Source organism: Scylla paramamosain, chromosome 5, assembly GCF_035594125.1.
Source record: "Scylla paramamosain isolate STU-SP2022 chromosome 5, ASM3559412v1, whole genome shotgun sequence".
NCBI classification, from domain to species: Eukaryota; Metazoa; Arthropoda; class Malacostraca; order Decapoda; family Portunidae; genus Scylla; species Scylla paramamosain.
Genome location: NC_087155.1, coordinates 35,850,056 through 35,863,420, shown reverse-complemented (window position 1 = coordinate 35,863,420; position 13,365 = coordinate 35,850,056). Strand labels below are relative to the sequence as shown.

At 41.5% G+C, this 13,365-nt stretch overlaps 1 protein-coding gene and 1 long non-coding RNA gene across 2 annotated transcripts in view; one reads left to right on the top strand and one right to left on the bottom strand.

Annotated features, from left to right (window-relative positions):
• The first annotated feature begins 453 nt into the window (after positions 1–453).
• The window catches only part of LOC135100895 (uncharacterized), a 36,126-nt gene continuing 23,214 nt past the window's right edge, over positions 454–13,365 (top strand). The window contains exon 1 of the long non-coding RNA XR_010268954.1: positions 454–524. This is a non-coding gene — a long non-coding RNA (uncharacterized LOC135100895). The remainder of the gene's footprint in view (positions 525–13,365) is intronic.
• The window catches only part of LOC135100894 (mediator of RNA polymerase II transcription subunit 20-like), a 40,716-nt gene continuing 38,864 nt past the window's right edge, over positions 11,514–13,365 (bottom strand). The window contains exon 6 of the mRNA XM_064004451.1: positions 11,514–13,116. Coding sequence (XP_063860521.1) covers positions 12,997–13,116 — 120 coding nt within the window. The 3' untranslated portion in view covers positions 11,514–12,996. The remainder of the gene's footprint in view (positions 13,117–13,365) is intronic.

Genomic DNA, 13,365 nt, shown 5'->3' with positions numbered 1-13,365 from the left:
AAGCTGCTGCCCGGAGACACACGACGGAGGAGAGGAAGAGGATTTGAGGAAGAGCTCTTAAGAGGAGAAAGAAGAACAAGAGGAAGTAGAGGAAACGAAGAAGGAAGAGAAACAAAGAAAAAAAGTAAGAAAGGATACAGGAAGGGAAAGAGGAATAGGAAACAGGAAAATGAACAGAAAAGGGAGTGAGAAATTGAAAGAAAGAGGACTTAAGGAAGAGAAGGAGGAAGAAGAGGAGGAGGGCAAGGGAAAAAAAAATAAGGAAACTTAGATGTAAAAGCGGAAAGCGAGAGAGAGAGAGAGAGAGAGAGAGAGAGAGAGAGAGAGAGAGAGAGAGAGAGAGAGAGAGAGAGAGAGAGAGAGTGTGTGTGTGTGTGTGTGTGTGTGTGTGTGTGTGTATTAATTTCCTCTGTTACTTTGCACAACCCGAGAAAGGTGAACGCTCGATTAATTGTATGCCTGTCCCTCCGCAGGTGTGGCGGCGCCTCGGACGCTCCTACTGAAACACACCTGAGGCACTGCTGGTGAGTTTGGGTTTAGTGTTTTAATATCTTCCTGCTGTTTTCTTCTCGTCCAATTGTTTAGGGTAGTGATAGTTTACCTCTGGCGAATCTTATGTTTATCACTTCTCTGTATCTTATTTTCTTGTTTATCTTTGGCGAAGTTTGTTTATCAAGTCTTTATATCTTGTTTTTCTTGTTTACCTTTGGCGGAGCTATAATCCTGTTTCATACATTCCTAGCTTTCTTTCATTCCCTCCTTTGACTGTTAATGGCGGTATGGCACTTGTTACTTGAAGCTTCTTACGATATTAGAAGGCAAAAGTATATATATCCCATCCAGTCCGAGTTTTATAACAGCTCAATCCATTCACTGGTATTTGGCACATCGCTCCTTAATTGCTGATCAATCTGACATCTTTCTTCTTGTTCTGCAGCCACGCCCCAACATTAGACTGGCTTATAAACATTTCATACATTGTTTTTTTGTTTTTTTAATGCTGTAAATTGTTGCATATCGCAGTAGAAATATTAATTAATGAACCATGGGAGTCAGAGTTAATTTAATATCCTTTGTAGTGAGGATTCATTAATTTCCTTGATACTATACATATTTTTTTTTTTCCAACCGACTTCTCATTCTGTAAGAGTTTTATCACCAGCGTCTTGTGGAACGATAAGAACCAGAGTTAATTTGATTCCATCGGCAGTTGTGGGTGTTGATTTCTTGTGATGTATACGTTCATTTTTTTTCTAGCCAAGCTCTCATCCAGTACGAATTTTATCAGCAGCTTCCATCCAGCGTGTGACTTAATCTGTCCCCCTCACTGGCGACTCATTTTTTTCTCTCTCTCTCTCTCTCTCTCTCTCTCTCTCTCTCTCTCTCTCTCTCTCTCTCTCTCTCTCTCTCTCTCTCTCATAACCTGGAAATATTACTGGGAACCTTATCTCCCCCGAAATCAAATTCTAGAACCTACACGCCACTGCCAAATTTTTACTTTCTCTCTCTCTCTCTCTCTCTCTCTCTCTCTCTCTCTCTCTCTCTCTCTCTCTCTCTCTCTCTCTCTCTCTCTCTCTCTGTCATATCAGCTTTCCTTGTGTGATCGGCGGCAGTTTCTTTTGCTTCTGTGGAATTTCCTGCACCAAGCTTCCGTGATTCTAGCGACCTTGAGAATGTGGCGAGTGAGGAAGAGTAGGAAGACCAACAGGAGAAGGAAGAGGAGAAGGAAGAGAAGGAGGAGGAGGAGGAGGGAGGAGGAGGAGGAGGAGGAGGAGAAAGAACTGCACAGAAACGAGACAGAGCAGGAATTGTAAAGAAGATAGAATCAGAAGAAGTACGGAAGCTGTTCTCTTAAGAGGAGGAGGAAGAAAAGGAGGAGAAGAAGAGTAGGAAGAAGAAGAAGAAGAAGAAGAAGAAGAAGAAGAAGAAGAGGAAGAGAAGATGTGCTAGCGGTGGACAGAGGACATGAGGAAAAAAGAAGCAAGGAAGAGTGCAGTGTGTGTGTATGGTGATGAGGTTTTAAAAGAGGAGGGAGATGAAAGAGAAATGAAGGAGGGACTTGCACAGAAGGACGCCACATATAGAAGTGACAGGGAGAGCAAGGATGAATATGCATTGGGGAAAGGCAAGCAGAAGAGAACTGGAGAGGGAAAACAAAGGGAGGGATGAATAAGAAACGAGGAAGATTAGGTAAGGGGAAAAAAACTAAAAAAAAAATAGAAGGGGAGTGTAATACGGGGAAAGAGGAAAAGAGAGGAAAAAAAAGTAAAGCAAGGATTGGGAAGTGGAACGGAGACCGAAAACACGTGAGAGGGATACAATGATAATGAGCAAAAAAACGAGCACTGTGGAAGAGGGAAAAGGGGGAATGAAGTAAGGAAAAGCAGGAAAAGAAGGAAAAGGAGTAAGTCAGGAACTGAAGAATGGAAATAGGGATCAGGAGAGGGTAGTGAAATGGGAAAGAATAGGTGAGGTGAGCGTGCTTGGGAGAAAGGGTCTGAGGGGAATATGTTGAAGGAAAATCAGGAATAGAAGGGAGATGAGTAAGGAAGTTAGAAAAGGAAAGGATTGGAGAGGTGAACAGGACCGAAGGGAGTGTGGTGAAAGGGCGAAAGAATGGGTAAGGAGAGAGTGCTGGGAAGAGGGGAGAGTGCTGGGGAGAGGGGAGAGTGCTGGGGAGAAGGGAGAGTGCTGGGGAGAGGGAATCGGCTCGCCAGCTGGTGGGGAATACCGAGAGGAATGCGTTCAATTGTTGGCTGGAAATTGTCTTTGTTTTTGTCCCTCAGTTTTCATTGTCCTTTTTGTTGTATTTCCTCCCACACCCACGCGTTGATCTCTGCTGGCCCTCTCCAACCCGCGCGCGTGCCTGTGTGTGTGTGTGTGTGTGTGTGTGTGTGTGTGTGTGTGTGTGTGTGTGTGTGTGTGTGTGATGGGATGTGTGTATATGTATTTTTTTTTCTGAATATATATATATATATATATATATATATATATATATATATATATATATATATATATATATATATATATATATATATATATATATATATATATATATATATATATATATATATATATATATGCTCTTTCAAATTATATATTTTTTTCTTGCCAACACACATCAACTGAATTTTTTCTATTTACTTCCCTTTTTCATCAGGCAATATTTTTTTTTTTCCCTTCTATCAAACCAAAGCCGCTTTTTTTCCCCCATTACTGGACTGGTTTTTCCATTCCACAAGCTGACGTTCGTTGTTTCATCTTTTCCATTCACTCACATTTCATTTCCCTCCCCTCGCCTCGCTCATCATTTTGCGAGGCAGACTGAAACATTCGGCAAATTTGTATAAACAGCGGGAATATCGTAAGATAAGTATAGTAATGATGATAGATGTACTGTTTCTGGTTATAGTACTGCTTTTTTTTTTTTTATGTAGGAGGGACACCTGCCAAGGGCAACAAAAATCCAATAGAAAAAAAAAGGCCCACTGAGATACCGGTCCCCTAATAGGGTCCAAAACGGTAGTCAAAATCGAAGGATAAGTGTCTTGAAACCTCCCTCTTGAAAGAATTCAAGTCTTAGGAAGGTAGAAATACAGAAGCAGGTAGGGAGTTCCAGAGTTTACCAGAGAAAGGGATGAATGACTGAGAATATTGGTTAACTCTTGCATTAGAGAGGTGGATAGGATAGGGGTGAGAAAAATAAGAAAGAACAAGAAGAACAAGAAGAACAAAAACAACACGAACTTTGTTCTTTTTGTTTTTGTAATAACAAGAATATCCAGAACAAGTGTAGGAAGAAAATAACAACAAGAATAAGAATAAGAACAAGAATAATATTAACAAGAACAACAATAACAAGTATAGGAAGAACAAGAGTAAGAGGAGCATAAACAACAAAAACAAGTGTAGGAAGAACAAGAATAACACCACCACCATCACCACCACCACCACTACCAACAACAACAACAACAACAACAACAAACATCCTCACCACCACCACCACCACCACCTTCACCACCACCAATCACCAACCAGCTAACCAACCAGCCAACCAACCAACCAACCAACCAGCCAACCAACCACCCATCCAAACATCACCATCACCACCAATCAACGAAACAAATAAACAGAAACCCACAACAACTGAACCATACTCACACACCACCACCACCACCACCACCACCACCACCCAAAACACCACGCGAGAATCGACAATTAGACTCCTTGATTCACTTCCTCACCTCCTTGATCCGCCAGCCAGGTACAGGATGCCTTATTATTCTGTCAGGTGAGCCTTCTTAGGGAGTCAAGAGCGACTCTTCACACCTGTTCAAAAGAAAAGAAGATAGGGAGGTCAAAAGAAGAATAAGGGGTGAGAGTAGGAAGAAGAAGAAGAGGAAGAGGAGGAAGCTTAACTTGTAAGATCCTGTGGCTTCAAGACCTCTCAGGTGACCGATAACTTTGCCGTCGATATTCAGGAATGAGGGATGAGGAAAGTGAGGAGGATGAGGCACAGGTAGGAAGGGGCAAGCGAGGGTACAGGATTGAGGGCACTGAAGGAACCCTCGACTCTCTGGCTTCTGCTAATGGTGGGGGTTATGTCAGACGCTAATGGGATGGTAGCTGTAATGGTGTTAGTGGCTCAGAGGGTCGGGAGAGGGATGGAAAGAGTTGTGAAGTGGGTTGAGTAAAGGAATGAGGAAAGGAGATGATGTGAGAGTGGATGCACTTGTGAATCAGTTGAGTGGAGGAAAGGTTTGTGAAGTGGTGGAGTTGCTGGAGTGAAATTGAAGACCAGTGGAGTTGTTTCGGGGACCCTGGAAGTAGAATAGTAACAGAGAGTGACTAGTGGAGTTGTTGAGAAAGAGAGAGAAAAAAAGTGGATGCAATAGTGTGTAAAAAATGAGTTTGGAGTTGTAGAGAGGATCTGGTGGAGTGGTGGTGGGGATACGATAGCGGAAACCTGACGTAATAGTGGAGGATAGAGTGGTGAGGAGGAACGCGGAAGCAGAAACAGAAGCAGTGGTGTGGTGGAGTGGTGGAGTGGCTGGATGGTGGTGGTGGTGGTGGTGGAAGGGGAGAGGGGAGACGCAGGGAAACAGAAGCAATGGTCGTGGTAATATTTCACGCGCCGCCCGTCACCTCCTCCTTATTAAACGTGGCTTGAGGCATGAGCTTTGACCGACCACCACCACCACTACCACCACTACCCACCACCACCACCACCACCACTGCCCTTCCCGCCTCCCATTGCCACGTCCTTCCCCTCCCTCTCTCCAACCCTTCCTCGCTGTCTCCCCTTCCTTTAGGCATCTTCTCTTCCTCTTCAACAGTGAAATCGTGACTTCTGATGTGGAACGAATGAACGATACTGTATGTGTATTTCTGTCTGTCAGTGTGTATCATTTTATTTATTCGTATATCTTTTTATGTGTCTGTCTATCTGTCTCTCTATTTATCTATTTTTGTTCATGTTTCTTTATGTCCGTCTTTCGATATATTTTTTTCATGTTTTCTTATTTTCATTGGTATGTTTTTATTTATCTTTTCACGCTCGTTCTGTTGACTCATTTCAATGCATAAAAAGTCGCTGAGTACTTCGTGAAAAGTTTAGATTTTTTTTTTTTTTTTTTTTTACAGAGTTTGAATTTGTATAATAACTGGGAAATGTTTTCTTTTTTTCTTTTTTTTTCGAGTCAAGAGAAGAGAAAATATAATAAAAATGGCAGTCGATAGATATACGCTTTTATTCTCTATTTTCTAAGGACGAGTGGATAAAAAAGAGATAAAAAAAATAAGCAAATGAAATATGTAAAAGGAAAAAATAAAAGGAAAAGGCTAAACTTTATGTATATATGTAAGTATGTGTGTGTGTGTGTGTGTGTGTGTGTGTAAGTGTTTATGTCTGTCTGTCTGTCTTCGTGCATGTATGTATGTATATATGAATGTATGTATGTATGTAGGCGTGCCAATCGTTATGCCTCAATAAACATTTTTTCCCCATTTTTTTCTTCTTTCCTTCCCTCCTTTGCCTCTTCTTCCTACTCCTCCCTCTCCTCCTTTACTGCAACTTTCGCCTCTTCTCTCTCCCTTCCTCTCTCCTCCATCTCTTCCATATCTCCTGTAATTTCATAATCTCTCTCCTCTCTCCTCTCCTCCTCTCTCATCATTCCTCTCCTATTCATTTGTTCCCTCTCTCCTTTCCTCTCCCTTCACCGTCCATCACCCTCCCTTTTCCATCTATCCCAATATCCTCTGAATTTCTCGTTGTAATTACTCTCTCTCTCTCTCTCTCTCTCTCCTCTCTCTCTCTCTCTCTCTCTCTCTCTCTCTCTCTCTCTCTCTCTAGGCAATCATCTATCTATTTATCTATCTATCTATCTATCTATCTATCTATCCATCCATCTAACTCTTTATCTGCCTATCTATCTATTTATCTATTTACCTGTTATCTACCTATCTATCGATCTATCTACCTGTCTATCGATTTATCTGTCTTATTCATCTAACTATTTGTCTATCTACCTAAATCACAATGGTAATGGTTCTCTGTCTGTTTATTTGTATATATCTGTCTATCTAGGTATCTATCTATCAATCTACCTACCTGTACCTGCAAAGTAACACAGTAATAGTGGTTCTCCCTAGCCCGATAGAATTTACGGTGAGCAGAGTTATCTTCCTCTCTCCCTCGCCTGGGTTCCCAAAATTCCTCGTCCACTGCTAAATGAAAATACATAAATATTCCTACGCACGAGTGAAGTACTTTGACTGCTGCTATTATCATTTATTTCTTATTCACATGCTATTTATTCATACGTGTTTATTCAGTGATACATTATAGATTTATTGGTATGTATTGTTATGAGTGTGTGTGGATTTAGATGGGTGTGCAAGAGAGAGAGAGAGAGAGAGAGAGAGAGAGAGAGAGAGAGAGAGAGAGAGAGAGAGAGAGAGTAGAGGAAATGGAATGAAAGCCCGAAATGAAAGGTTTTTAAACGAAGCCCCATTACGTTGATTCGGAATAATAGACTCCACTCTCTCTCTCTCTCTCTCTCTCTCTCTCTCTCTCTCTCTCTCTCTCTCTCTCTCTCTCTCTCTCTCTCTCTCTCTCTCTCTCTTTCTGGCCGTGAAACAAGTTAATCAAACAGTGCAATTACGCAGTACAAACAAGTGACTACGAAACACAACACACACACACACACACACACACACACAGCAGGAAAAATCTGAGGGCGTGCGTCATGAGCTAAATTTTTTGAGACTCCCTTTTGACATTTTATGAGAGAACCATTAGGAGGAGGAGGAGGAGGAGGAGGAGGAGGAGAGACGCACGGCAGCAAGTTGGAGAGAAGGCAAGGAAGAAGAAAACGTAAAGAGGGCACATTAAAAACATTTAGAGAGAGAGAGAGAGAGAGAGAGAGAGAGAGAGAGAGAGAGGAGAGAGAGAGAGAGAGAGAGAGAGAGAGAGAGAGAGAGAGAGAGAGAGAGAGAGGAAAAAATATGGAGGAGCAAAAGAAGGGATCATTAGGGAGAAGAGATTAGGGACTTGCCCGGGGAGACACCAGAGGAGGAGGAGGAGGAGGAAGAGGGGGGGGAAGAAAGAGACAGGAAGGAAAGAAGGGCCCCCATACAAGTACTCGTAGCCTCAAAGAAATGGAGGGAAAAGAATGGAGGGCATGATGGAAAAAATTCAGGATGGGGAAAAAAAAGGGGAGGAGAAATATTTGAAGTTGAAATAAAAAAGTTGAAAGTGTAATTTTTTTGTGTGTGTGTCTGTGTTTGGTGATGGTGGTGGGTGCTATTTTTAATTTTTAGTGTTTTCTTATATTCTTGTTTTTGTTCTTGTTCTTCCTTTTCTTCTTCCTCCTGCTCATGTTCCTTTTTCTGTTCCTCATCTTTTTTTTTTATCAATTACATCACCATCATCATCATCATCATCATCATCTTCTTCTTGGTCTCTTCATTTTTTTCTATTTCTACTGTTTTCTTTTCCTCCTCCTCCTCTTCTTCCTCTTGTTCTTGTTCTTGTTCTTTATTTTCCTTTTCTGTTCCTCTTCTCCTTCCTCATCATCATCATCATCATCATCATCATCATCATCATCTTATTCTTTCCCTTTCTCTTCTTTCTTCTTTTCGTCTTTTCGTCGTCGCTGTTGTTGCTGGTATTGTTGTTGTTAGATTTGTCATATTTTTCTTCTATTTTTTTCTTGTTCTCCTCCTCCTCATCCTCTCTCTCCTCCTTTCTCCTCCTCCTCTCCCCGCCACTGCCCGCTAAAACTTTGCAAACCACTTCCGGTCATGCCTTCATAAATCCCCCTCCTCTAATTTAACTGTCACGCGGCCTTAAATTCCTACGAGTTAACAAAATTTCGCCGCTGATAATCAAGAGTGCTAATACGCTCATCTAATAATACAACATAACAGAATAGCGGCAGCGGGAACAGCAATAATGATAATAGCGACAAAATGATACACTGGTGGGAGTGGGGGTGATTGTGGTGGTGGTGGTGGTGGTGGTCGTTGTAGTAGTGGTGACGGGGGTGGTGGGGCGATGGTGATTGTGGTGATGGTGGTGGTCGTGTTGGGGGGTGGTGCTTGTGGTGATGGTACTGGTCGTGGTGGTGATGGTGCTACAACGGCAATGGAAAGAATAACAACAACGACAACAACGACAGCAACAATAACAACAATAACAACAACAACAATAACAACAACAACAACATCAACAAAAATACTATAAAAGAAGAAAGATCATCAAAAAGACAGAAAAGAGAAAAAAAAAAAGAAAAAAGAGGAAAAAGAGGAAAAATTCACTTTAAAATCAACAATAAAGAAAAAAAAACTACGTAGAAACACACACACACACACACACACACACACACACACACACACAAAGAAACAATCATAATACTAATAACAATAACAAGTCCACAGTTCCCTTACCCCCCGCCACTCCTCAGGTGTTTGGTTCAGTTCTTGCTCGATTAGCATTCACACACTCCCTTAGCGGCAATCATCGGTGTCTCTCACCTGATAGCAATAGAATCCAGGTCTTCACGCGCGTTATACACCATTAAGCGCGCCGCGGTGTGATATCTTGTCTGATTCACAGATGTAACGGGAGTTTTTAAGAGGATCCAGGTGAAAGGTAGGAAAGGCAAGGGCAGGTGTAGAAAAGGGGGAAAAGTGAAGAAAAGACCAGGACAGGGGGAAAAGAAAGGTCTTGTATGTGTGGAGTCTTGAAGAAAGTAGGAAAAAAAAATGGAAGGTGTGGTGGAAAGGGTTAGGAAGGAAAGAGGATGATAGTTTAAGTTGAAATAGCAAAGGTATTGAAGTAGGGAACGCGAAAGCAGGCTTGAGAAACAGTATGTGAAGGCAAGCATAAGTGAAAGGAATATCAGAGCAGATCCGGAAAAGGAAAAGTGGAAGCGATGTGACAAAAAGGGAACGTAAAAAACAGATACAAAACATCAACATGAAAACAAGTGTGGAAAAGGAAATGTGAAGGCAGATGTGGAAATATAAAATCCGAAAACAGGTATAGAAAAATCAACGTGAAAGTAGAGATAGAAAAGAAACCATGAAAACAAGAGATAGGGACCATGAAAACAGATGTGCAAATAGGGAACACGAAAGCAAGGGTAAAGCAGAGGAAACACACCTGCAGCGTCATGAGCGGGTGGCGTTGTGCTGCAGAGATACAGCGGTGAGGGGCGACCCGTGGCGGGCTGCAGATATTACATGCATAGCTTTGCCGAATGAGGGCCGCGCTGCCGACAAAGCCGCACACACTGTAAGCTACGGCTAATGGGAAGTACGTAGTTGATTTTAAAGACACCGGGCCCATGAGTGTTCCTGCCACAATCAGGTCGCCTCCCACTGCTTGCCTCACGCCTCCTGGCCCCGCTCACTCATGTTCCCAAGGCAACCTTCTCTCTTTGTGTTGCTTCTGTATGTGTTAAGAAAAGGTCTTTGGTTGATGTTATGGATTTGTTGTTTGATTAGGAGTTTTGAAAGGTTAGTTTAGATTGTCATCCGTGTTTTTTTCATATTAATAATACTGAAGGCCAGATTCACTAGAATCATAAAAACATCTGAAATCCCTAGTCATTTCCACAAGAGCCTGTTAAAATTAGCTGAAATAAAACGATTTTTTTTTTTAATGGTTCTTTGTACAGTACATTCCCGGATATAGAGTAAGATATCTTTTTCCTCATTGGTCTTTGAAAACAGTCCTAATGAGAGAACAAAGCTTATAGTAATACTGGCATAGAAACAAAAAAATCTATAATTCCCTATTCATATCAAGTAAGGTCTTGAGCTCTCATAGTCCTCAGGAGTTCCCGCAAACGAGGAGTTCCAATCCACTGCAGTGAGCTGATAAGGAGGGAAAGAAAGGGGTGAGGCAAAAAACAGCAAACTTTTCCCTCACCAACTCGTTCCAGTTCCGCGTATCTCTCGGTGAATTTCAAAGATATCACTAAATTTTGTATGTGCCGCCTCGTTCTTTTGTCAGGGATCACACACACACACACACACACACACACACACACACACAAGAAGGAAGAAAACAAATAGAGTAATAAGTTCGTATCATTAAACATCAACGTCTTTATCTCTAGTGCTTTCAATAGTCTGCAGTGGAAGTTATTGGGGTTTTCAAGGGCGTTTTCAAAATTTACATAAGTGTTAGTTTGGCGATTCTGCTTTGCCAAAGGGAAAAAACACTCCAGTGAACTTGACCTATCACCTCCCTGGCTTTTTTTGGGGGGATGAGAGGCTAGAATGTTTTAAGATGTTTTTTTTTTTCATTTACATATTGAGAGCAAGACAGTAGAGCGCTATAGTAAACAGAGAGAGAGAGAGAGAGAGAGAGAGAGAGAGAGAGAGAGAGAGAGAGAGAGAGAGAGAGAGAGAGAGAGAGAGAGAGAGAGAGAGTCAGAATCACAGCATAACTTTCCAATCGTCGACTGTTCATAACACACACAAGTGCACCGGACATTCGCATCTTTCACCGCTCCAGTTATGAGTTGAGTTTATGAGTTTCAGGGAGTTTTCCATTTTTTTTTCTTTTATGTGTGTGTGCCAAGACGTGTCATCTGTATACTTCTTTTTACACAATATATACACCCATTTATACACAAGACTGCCAGAGTTTCCCATCCTCAGTGTGGGGTGTGGAGTATGTATGAGTAAGAATGATATACACGAAAGGGGAGGAACAAAATTTTAACTGGTTCCTCGTTTCCCTTTAAATCACCAGTCTTTAGGGAACAACCGAACGGGCCTCCAATAGTGTGTGTGCGTGTGTGTGTGAGAGGGGGAGGGTTGTTTACTCTCTCTCTCTCTCTCTCTCTCTCTCTCTCTGAAGACAAAATATGCACTGGTTTATATGTAAATATATAAATTACAAACTCACATTCTCTCTCTCTCTCTCTCTCTCTCTCTCTCTCTCTCTCTCTCTCTCTCTCTCTCTCTCTAAGGGAAAGTACACACTCAAGTTTATATGCAAATTTATTATAAAGTACAAAAATCACATTCTTTTCTTTGAGAGAGAGAGAGAGAGAGAGAGAGAGAGAGAGAGAGAGAGAGAGAGAGAGAGAGAGAGAGAGAGAGAGAGAGAGAGAGAGAGAGAGATAGGATATAAAAGGATAAGTTTTCTGGTGAAAGCAACACAAAAACACCAAGTTATTTTTATACACTCAAAAAAAAAGGGAATGATTTTGGAGAGAGAGAGAGAGAGAGAGAGAGAGAGAGAGAGAGAGAGAGAGAGAGAGAGAGAGAGAGAGAGAGAGAGAGAGAGAGAGAGAGAGAGAGAGAGAAAGGTAAGGGAATTAACTTTTGACAGGAAGGAGGCAGGCAGGGAAAAGTAATGAGATGAGGGAGATGAGGGATGGTGACACAGCATGATTATGTTTGGATCCTGAGCTGAGAGGGGAGGGGAGAGAAGGAAACAAGGGAGAGGGGAAAAGAGGGGAAAAAAGGAAAACACTATTGGTCATATACAAGTAGGAATATGAGGCGGATAATAACGAAGGGAGAGAAAGGGACGATGGATAGGATACCTTGTGATAATAGGAGAGGAGAGAGTGAGGGGAGAGGGGAAAGAGACACAGAATACCCATCCAGAGGGGAAAAAAAGGCTAGAGGAGGATAATGGTAGAGGGGAATCATCTTCTCATCACGTCTTTTATGACGGAATACGAAAGGAAAGGGGGGAGGAAATCCTTAAGGAAAAATTTTGAATACGAGAGAAAATGAAAGGATTGGAGGGAAACTCAAATGTGCTGCTGAAGGGAAGAAAATTAATGAAAAAGGAAGAAAATGGATTGAGAAGACTTGAGGTTGGAGACGTCAATAAAAAAAAAAGGTAAATAAAAAGACACGCAGAAAAATGAGGAGAGAAGCAAAAAAAGAATAGTACAAAAAGACGAAAATAGTTGATTGATCTGAGATAAGAGGAAGGAAATGGAGGAAATTTATTGCGGATACTTGAGATTAAAGAAAGAAAAAAAAAACCATAAGATAAGTAAAAAAAAAAAGAGGGATAATGGGAGAAGTAGTGAAGAAAGACAGTACAGAAGATGAGAGAGGAAAAGAGAAGGAAGAAGAAAGAGAGAGAGGTCAGGTGTGCATAAGAGTGGGAAGGAAGAAAATGAAGATAAAGAAAAAAAGGAGGAAAAGAGAAATGATTAAGGAGGGAGAAAGGAAAGAAAGCAAAGAATGAAGGAAGGAAAGAAAAAGCGAAAACAACAAGTGATGCAGGAGAAAGAAATAAGGAAGAGGAGCAAAAATAAAAAAAGAAGAAGAAAGAAAAAAGGGAGAAAAGAAAATTAGGTGAGGATAAGAAAAAAAGAAAGAAAAAAAAAAAAACGAGGAGAAAAAAATATGAACGAGACGCAAGAAAGAAGGGAGGGAGACGAAAAGAAGAACAAAATAAGCAAAGAAATTATCCATGGAGGAAGGGAAGAAGGGAAGGATGCCAGTGAGCTAAGAACCGGAGCCCGTTGTCTGCGTCCCGGCAAAGGTGGTGCCCTCTCTAATCTCGTTGAACTTCTCCACGTATTGCTGCACCGTGTCCTGGGGTGTGTGGATGTCGTGGAGGCGGTTCTGGCGGTGAGGGAAAGGACCGAGCTGACGTATAGGAAGATATTACCCATGCATATACCACCTATACATAAATACAATGCATGCACTTCAGTGGGTTTATGTTGATGAGAGTTAAGTTGTGGGAGAATTATTTGTATGGCGGCGGTGGTGGTGGTGTGGTGGTGGTAGCAGTAGTAATAGTAGTTGTAGTCGGGAAAAAAAATTGTATTGGGGTGGTATTATTATTATTATTATTATTATTATTATTAT